The sequence below is a fragment of the Microchirus variegatus genome (assembly GCF_963457635.1).
Source record: "Microchirus variegatus genome assembly, chromosome: 9".
Classification (NCBI taxonomy): domain Eukaryota; kingdom Metazoa; phylum Chordata; class Actinopteri; order Pleuronectiformes; family Soleidae; genus Microchirus; species Microchirus variegatus.
The window spans coordinates 17,096,551-17,104,405 of record NC_139810.1 but is presented as its reverse complement, the minus strand read 5'-3'; the positions used below and the strand labels follow the sequence as shown (position 1 = coordinate 17,104,405).

The window sequence follows — 7,855 nt, the reverse complement described above, 5'->3', positions numbered from 1 at the left end:
AAGTGACTTTGAACACATTGGCAAACGCAATGATCTGGTGAAGGACAACATTTCCAGTGAGCGTCAGTTTGGCAGGTGAAAATGCCTCTTTGATGCCAACTCAAACAACCGTTTCTTGCAACCAAGACATGCAAGTGTCCTGTGTACCTAAATAACAGGTTTCTGAGGGTATAATAATGTCATTTAAAGACTCCTACTTCTTCCGTCATCTTTAGCTACAGTGGTTGTAAACTGCGCAAATCTTGACAATCCGCGATGACTAACCATACGTACTGATAAGCGTCACTGCAGGCCGATAGTTAACGTGTCTCAGGCGACAGAGAAAGTGACAAAGTGGGTCCTAACATGACAGCATAAACACAATCCATCATTTCTGTTTAAATACGTTTTAAATATGGCTCCCGCTCCATGCGAGTGCTGAGTCAGAGGGATTGTCTGGTCGAACTCTCGTCTGTTTACCTCCACCGTCTGACTGTGTTTATGTACATGAGTCTGTGTTTGTGTTTGTGTGTCTGGGTACATGTTAGGTGGCTTTCCTGTGGTAGATGTGTGTGTGTGTGTGTGTGTGTGTGCACGTGTGTAATAAAGTGTTTATTACTTGTGGGCAACTCAAAGTTATGTATACAGAATCAGCTTTTCTTCTGTCAGTGTACAGCAGGTAATAATGTGGTCCTCTGTGAATAGGGTTAGTGTAAAAGGAAAGTGTTCCACAGTTGTTTCATGAAGAGGAGTGAACATAGAGAAGATGAAGGACGAGGAGGATCTAAAGAAAATGAGAAACGTATGTTTTACGCAGAACAAATATTATGAGATTAAGAGGAAGTTAAAAAAAAAGAGTGGGAGAAGGAGAAATCCAGTGGGGGAGATATACGTTGGCCTCTTCCTACAGAAAAACACACTTCTCTGTAATTAGGGTCAACAGTGTGAGGTCAGCTCAGTTCTCAGTGAGTGGGTGAGTTCACTTTGATTCTACATGTCAAGAAGAATAAGATGGGGAGTGACTGTTTAACAAAGAACAATAATAATAATAAAAAACGTTTCATCGGTCAGAGAAGCAGCCAACGACTGACCAGAGGGAAAAGTCCAAAACTCTGCCTTCAATTGTCTTCAAAGTTTACCAAAATGTCTCTTTTATTATCTTATCTATTTCTCTTCCAATCTCTCTTTTTCTTCAAAACCTCGAGGAGTTTCCTCAACTTCTCTTGAACTCTTGCTTTTTGCACCCTTGTTAAATTGCTGTGGGAATAATACACAACTCCTTATATGGACATCCTGAGGGTGTTTGTGTGTACAGTAGGTCTTCTGGCTTTATAAAAATTTGTTTTTTTCATGTTCTTATGTGTTGTTGAGTCGCTTATTTGTCGTGATACTTGTGCAGAAGTCACTAAATGTTAATAAAAACGAACTAAGTGAACTTAGTTGACCTGCGACGGATTTCCTAATTTCACAAATGTATGGGTTGTGCTCAGAAACAAAGGCTATAAAACACTCTTTATTGCACATTCCTATAGCCTCTGTATATACGTTTTAATATAGTAATGGGGGGGGGACAAAAACTAAATGCTCTGTGTTCTAAGTTAACCTAACCACAATCTTCACCCTAAACTTAACCAGCTCCTCAGAAATTAGGTTCTGGCTCATTGGGACCAGGTTTTGGTCTCCATGACACACACACACAGACACACACAGACACACACACACTCAGACTGACTCCTACTCAGGTGAAACTGGAGCCTGGAGGTTTTTATGAATGGAGTTCGTTGTCCGTCTGCTACAGCTGTGTAATCACACTGACGAAGGGCTTGTTTTACACTCACAAAAGACGTTCTCACACACACACACACACACACACACACACACACACACACACACACACACACACACACACACACACACACTAGATGCATAGCGATGCTAAGAATCGCTAAGAATTCACTGTCATACACACAAACATGAATAATTAACGATAATAAACACAGCATATTGTGGAAAGGTACATTTGTAACACACCTGCTGATGCTGTACACACACACACACACACACACACACACACACACACACACACACACACACACACACACACACACACACACACACACACACACACACACACACACACACACACACACACACACACACACACACACACACACACACACACACACACACACACACACAGTTTATAGTAAGCTAATTGTGTGTGATAGAACCCTGGGTGGTCTATAGGCTCTTTGTGGCCTCAACATATTGGTCAGTGAAGCCACGCCTGCTCTGCCCACACTGCATCCACATCACATTTAGAAACATAATCAGCACATGCAGCGTTTTGCCCGACATATTCTTAGAAACGGAAAGATTTGCTTTTTGAACTTTGTGTTGGCAGCTGACACAAAGGATCAAGTGAAGAAGAAGCCGGGTGGCACATGCTGGCACAGTGCTGGGAAAATGACAGTCTGTCGTGTCACTCCTTCACTTAACAAGCAGACAAGAAGGAACTCGGGTTATATTTATTTGATTTCACAATTTGCATTTATTTAATCTCGATCTTTTGACATACGTAATAGAATTTCTTGTATGTTCTTCCTTTGTTAGTTTTGTTATTGTCTTTATTATCCGTCATGTGACCTCAGCAGTTTGTCCCATGTTCAATAATGTGTATGCCATGCGCTGGTAATCAGGTTTCTTCCCTATCCCAGATCTTATTTTGAAACCATGATTGGATTATTATGCTTTAAGTGTGTTAGAGATATAAGATGTTTACCTGGGAGACAGACTGTGGAATTATTGTAACCTCATTACAAAGTTTCTTACATTTAAGAAATGTGTTTCCCGTATAAAACCGCTGAACACACACCAGTTGTGAACTGCAAGAAAAACACAAATGCCTTTGTCTGAGCATCAAACGGAGCAGACCTCAGTCACATAGGACTCCAAACATACAGACGCAGAGGAGGAGGTGATCTCACTGTGGGGCAGGTCCAAATGTAGGAGTGTTGCACCTATTATTACGTGTTTCAACGTGGTGTTTGTGTCTTGTGATGACTCCCATGACTCCAGTGGATTAAAAGGTACCATTGTGTTGGGTTGGGTAGGAGTGGACAGTTTACTTCCTCCACGAGAAGCTCCTCTGTCCTATTTTAACACTGTGTACACGGCATAATATCCGGAGGCGATACTTCCTGTCTCGCCCACAGCTATAATATTGTTTGTTTGTTTTTTTATGAGTGACATTTTTGCATTTGTTTTCTGTTTGTGCTCATCAAATGATGACATCATTTTTCCAATGGTACCAGTCATGGGAAAATCAGACTGATTTGTTCAAGTTACAATGTGAACATACTTTATTTGTCAGTCTGATTAAAATCATTCTGATTCTAAATTACAAAAAGTAGGTAATCTATTATAAGTAATCTGATTATGAAGTACATATTCATGCATCAAGCCTTTAATCAGTTGTCCAATTTTTCCCTAAATAGAAATTGAAAGAGTTTTCTCCTGTGCTCGTCTCCTCGCTGTGACCCATCAATATCTTTCACTTCTGTTCATTATTACCTTTTATTTGGAAAAATGATATTACGCTGTGTTCTTTAAAAAAATGGGCTTCTTCTGATCTCTGTAATAGGGGGAGCAGTTCATACTGCTATTTGACTGCCATACAATCCTGAGTTCTTTTGAAGTTAATAGGAAAACAGTGTCTTGCACTGTTTTTTGTAATCATTTTCCATCAATATCAAAAACTGTGTCACATTTATGGAGGGCAGACATATGAAAATAACTCAAACCAGGAAGTCGTGATTGGAACTTCTTCTTTCCTGACACTGATTTTATGGCATAAGAAAAATATCCCTACAATGGAAAGATGGACACAAGTTTTTTCTTCTTTCTTTTTTGTAATCACTTGTAAGAAAAGGGACAACATAACTGCTGTCTTTAGTGAAGAAAACCACTCAGTAGAAATCAGATAAGGAGGAAATAAATACTTACAGTGATATCCTTGCCAGCCCAGTTGCACTCCTCCCTCCAGTCGACAGGAGCAGGCCAGTAGATCTGAAATACAACAATCAGCAGTCAGATTCTGTTGCTGAAATCTATTCTCATCCTGAATTATTTTGTAAATAACCAACTTTTATGAAACAAAAGAACGGTTAGTCGTCTCAAAATGTATAACATCCTCTTCTTCAAGACCTTTACTGCCTTACCTGTCCATTCTGAGGTATTCTCTTTGTCCTCCCCTCTCACCCCCCTCTCACCCACCTCACTGACAAACAAACTTCAGCCGCAGACAGACGTCTACTGTGATCTGCCGCTGCTGGTTTACAGAGTCTCTATAGATTTGGGTATCCTATGTTAAAGAATGTATACAAGTGTCACTGTGTAACTTAAACCTACCAGCTCCTCAAAAGTAAAGGCTTTGATCCAAGTGTTTCATGTAGATCAATGCACTTTTTTCAACTCTGTCCACTCCTTTGAGTTTCTACCCGTCTCTATTGACCCCACATTTGTCTCTTATGTCGTCTCATATGTGCAAGCATATGATTTAGTCAAGGCAACTGTCTTTCAAGGGTTTCTCTTACTCATTCACATTTAGGTCATTCACATTTAGGTCATTTAGGTGGATAAACGTGTGACACATGTACGACCTGACCTTAATGACAACAATAATAATGATTCCTTATCATAAAATATGGGAGAGGCTGTGAATGATTTCTGTCTTGATTATTTGCTGTACTTCCAGGAAAATAAAACTGCTCTGTTTTATGCTCTCTGGATGGGTTTGAGTGTTTTGCGTAAATGGAAAAATAAAACCTCAGCAAAAATGGCTGAGTCATGATCAAAACACATCATAACGCATCATTATTAACCAGCTTCTAAATTAATCACTAGGAAGTGTACTACAAAATAAAGTTCCATTTTAGTTTGTGGGCGAAAAACAAACATCGACTTGATTGATTTTGAGGTTTCCCCAGTCTAACTAATCAAAAGACAATATTACTCAATTTAGAAAAAAGATCTTGATCTGAATGAGACTTATCGATAACAGAGTAATAAGCTTGACGGCGTTTGTGTTCCACCTTGTGTTCCTGCTTTGCGATGTTGTCCAGTGAGAGTGACAGCAGGAAGTTCTTGGCACCGACGAAGAGACGTCCTCGTTCTTCGTCCAGGAGCAGAGCGCTGAAGCAGCAGGAACGCTCCAACTCGAACCTGCGCACTCCATGGAACTGCTGCAGCTCTGAAATCGCACAGGTATATACAGCATGATAAAGGTCTATTGTCTGTCTACTGTCACATGATATACTAATGAGATCCTGTCAATTCCAGGTTACTTTGGAGTTTTATAATTATTAATAATCCTAGAGTCAAGGTTTGAAGAACGATGGAGCCAGAAATGAACATCTCCGTTATTGTGTTTGGTACAAATGAGCTGAAAACTCACTCCTTCTGTTCAAACTCACACATTCACCACAATCGTATTCTTCTGAATATGGTAACAAGTAAGGAAACCGAGCCAAAGCAAACTCAACTTATCAGAGAGGCTTGTGGCCTACGAGTCATGTGGTCGGTGTGGAAGATTACCATTTAATTTCAGTGTTTGAATAAGATTTCCATTCTGTGTCCTAAGGCCATTGATTTATCAACAGTCAGGACAAAATATTCGGTCCATAATGACATTATATTTACGTTTCAAAGGAAAAACAGTTTCCATTGAAACATGGCTGTTTGTGAACTGGCAAGAGCAAACTGTGAGGGAACAGTGCCCAGGAAAATCTAGCTTGTATTTGTTATGTTACTTATGCCATACTGAGCCCAAGTCAGTGGAAGAAACAGTGTTCTTAGCCTTAGTACTGCGTCCTCCTCTGCTGGACTTTAACTTTAACCGAGTGAAGAAAAGACGAAGGTCTCAGACATTAACATGGCTTTATTAGTCTTCCATTGTTTCAATGTGAATTTATAAGTTTAATTAAGGCTAAGACGCCACCCAAAAGCCGCCTGCATGACATCAGGGACTCAAGGTCTACTCTCGTTTCATATAAATGTGCCACTTACAGCACATGTGTTATTCAGTTTTATCATAGGGTTTTGGATATTAAATCTTGTAACATTACATCACAGGAATCATTTTAAGATGCTACATGGGTACGCTATTATAATTCGACAGAAAAAAATAATTTTAATATTAAAACGTGTAATATTTCAGTGCTGGGCATCAGACTGTGCTCAACTGCGAGCCAAATAAAACCACTGTGTTATTTCAGTGATTAACGGTGTCGTCAGGATCTCTTTCAGTCCTTCATGTGTCACCCGAAACCTGAGTACTCTGCTCTCTCCTCGCAGCCTGTCTGCTGTGTGTTACCTTCAGTTGAAATTAAAGGCAGCGCGTATCTCAGCCGGGCAGATGGCCTTCACTGAGCAGCATCATGTCCTTGGTGAGTTAGTTCATGCGGTAAGTGATGGAACACGTTCCAGGTTCATGTGGCTGTGTTGGGCACCGAGCTGCATTATTTTAGCTTACAATCATTAAGATGAAACACAAAACCATGCCTCAGTGTGCATATGTGTGTGTGTGTGTGTGTGTGTGTGTGTGTGTGTGTGTGTGTGTGTGTGAGTGTGAGTGTATGTACTGGTACTTGTTACCTACTCAGGACCTTTTGTGGCATAAACACTAGCTTGTCAGGACCAGTAGGCCTTATGGAGACCACATCCTGGTCCTAATAAGGCAGAACAACATGTCTAGGGCACTAAAGTCCAAGTCTATAACTTTTGATGAATAAGGCTTTGTTTAGGCTATACAAATGAGAGTCCTAATAAAAATAGCTGCACAGAGGGTGTGTCTATCTATGGTTAAGAGGCGGAATTTTGGTTTGGTTGTAGGCTTAGTATCAGCTATAGGTCAGGACAAGGTTAAAGCAAGAGTGAAGGGCTAAAGAATGCATTATAACAATACACGCATGTGTGTGTACATGTCTTAAATAGGCTGTGTGGACCAATTGTCAAGGAAAACTATCTTTGGGAGGACATGGTCCACACAACTTTAACAGGCTTTTTGAGGATTAGACTGGTTTTAGGGTAAGAATTATAGGTTAAGGTGATGGTTATGTCTATGAGTCCACACAAAGAATACAAAACCAGCAATTGTGTGTGTGTGGCGCACAATAAAGGAAATACACAAAACAAATGTCCCTCCTTTAGACAGAGAAGCCGTAACGTTCCTCTGCAGAACTCTGGTTTCTTACCTTTGTATGAGAGCTTCATGCGTGGCGATGATGAGGAGGAAGAGGAGGATGAGGAGGAGGATGAGGACGAGGGGGAAGTGCGGGTCACGGTGCTGGAGGAAGCGTGGGCTGCAGCCAGACCCAGCAGAAACAGAGAGCTGCAAGTGACCATCATGGCCGCCATCATCATCATCATGGTCATCATCTTGACACAGTCGGAGCAAACTCTTCTTTCACAGGCTGATTTGTTTTATGTTCTAGCGGTTCTTGTTCTGTTTCACTTCAGTCCTTTTTTGTCCGTATATGGGATGTGTTTTAACTTCAACTTGGTTGGTTTGGGTTCAACGGTTTTTAGTGAGGATTCAGGATCTTTACAGGCTCAAAAACAAAGCTCCAGCTCTTGCTTCAGGGCTACAGTGCTTAAACGTGCTTTTAAACTTCTCAACATGCGGTGGGATCTTTACAGTGTCCTCCTTTGCTTTTTAAGAGTTTGTTTTGGGTTGACCCACTGCTCTTCTGTGAAGGACGACCGAGTTCACGTTTCACATCCAAAATGGGACAAAAACGTCACTCGTGGAAATAGAAACCTAAAAATGGAGACAGAAAGGGAGAGGACTTAGAAATGGACATCATGAGCATATGGG

The 7,855-nt window shown here is 40.8% G+C and overlaps 1 protein-coding gene across 1 annotated transcript in view; it reads right to left on the bottom strand.

The window, feature by feature from the left end:
• sema3b (sema domain, immunoglobulin domain (Ig), short basic domain, secreted, (semaphorin) 3B) overlaps positions 1–7,574 on the bottom strand; it is a 24,148-nt gene extending 16,574 nt beyond the window's left edge. The window contains exons 1-3 of the mRNA XM_083895274.1: positions 7,233–7,574; positions 5,073–5,230; positions 3,985–4,047 (exon numbers count right to left, since the gene is read on the bottom strand). Of these exons, the coding sequence (XP_083751400.1) occupies positions 3,985–4,047; positions 5,073–5,230; positions 7,233–7,416 (405 nt within the window). The 5' untranslated portion in view covers positions 7,417–7,574. The remainder of the gene's footprint in view (positions 1–3,984; positions 4,048–5,072; positions 5,231–7,232) is intronic.
• Positions 7,575–7,855: the final 281 nt, after the last annotated feature.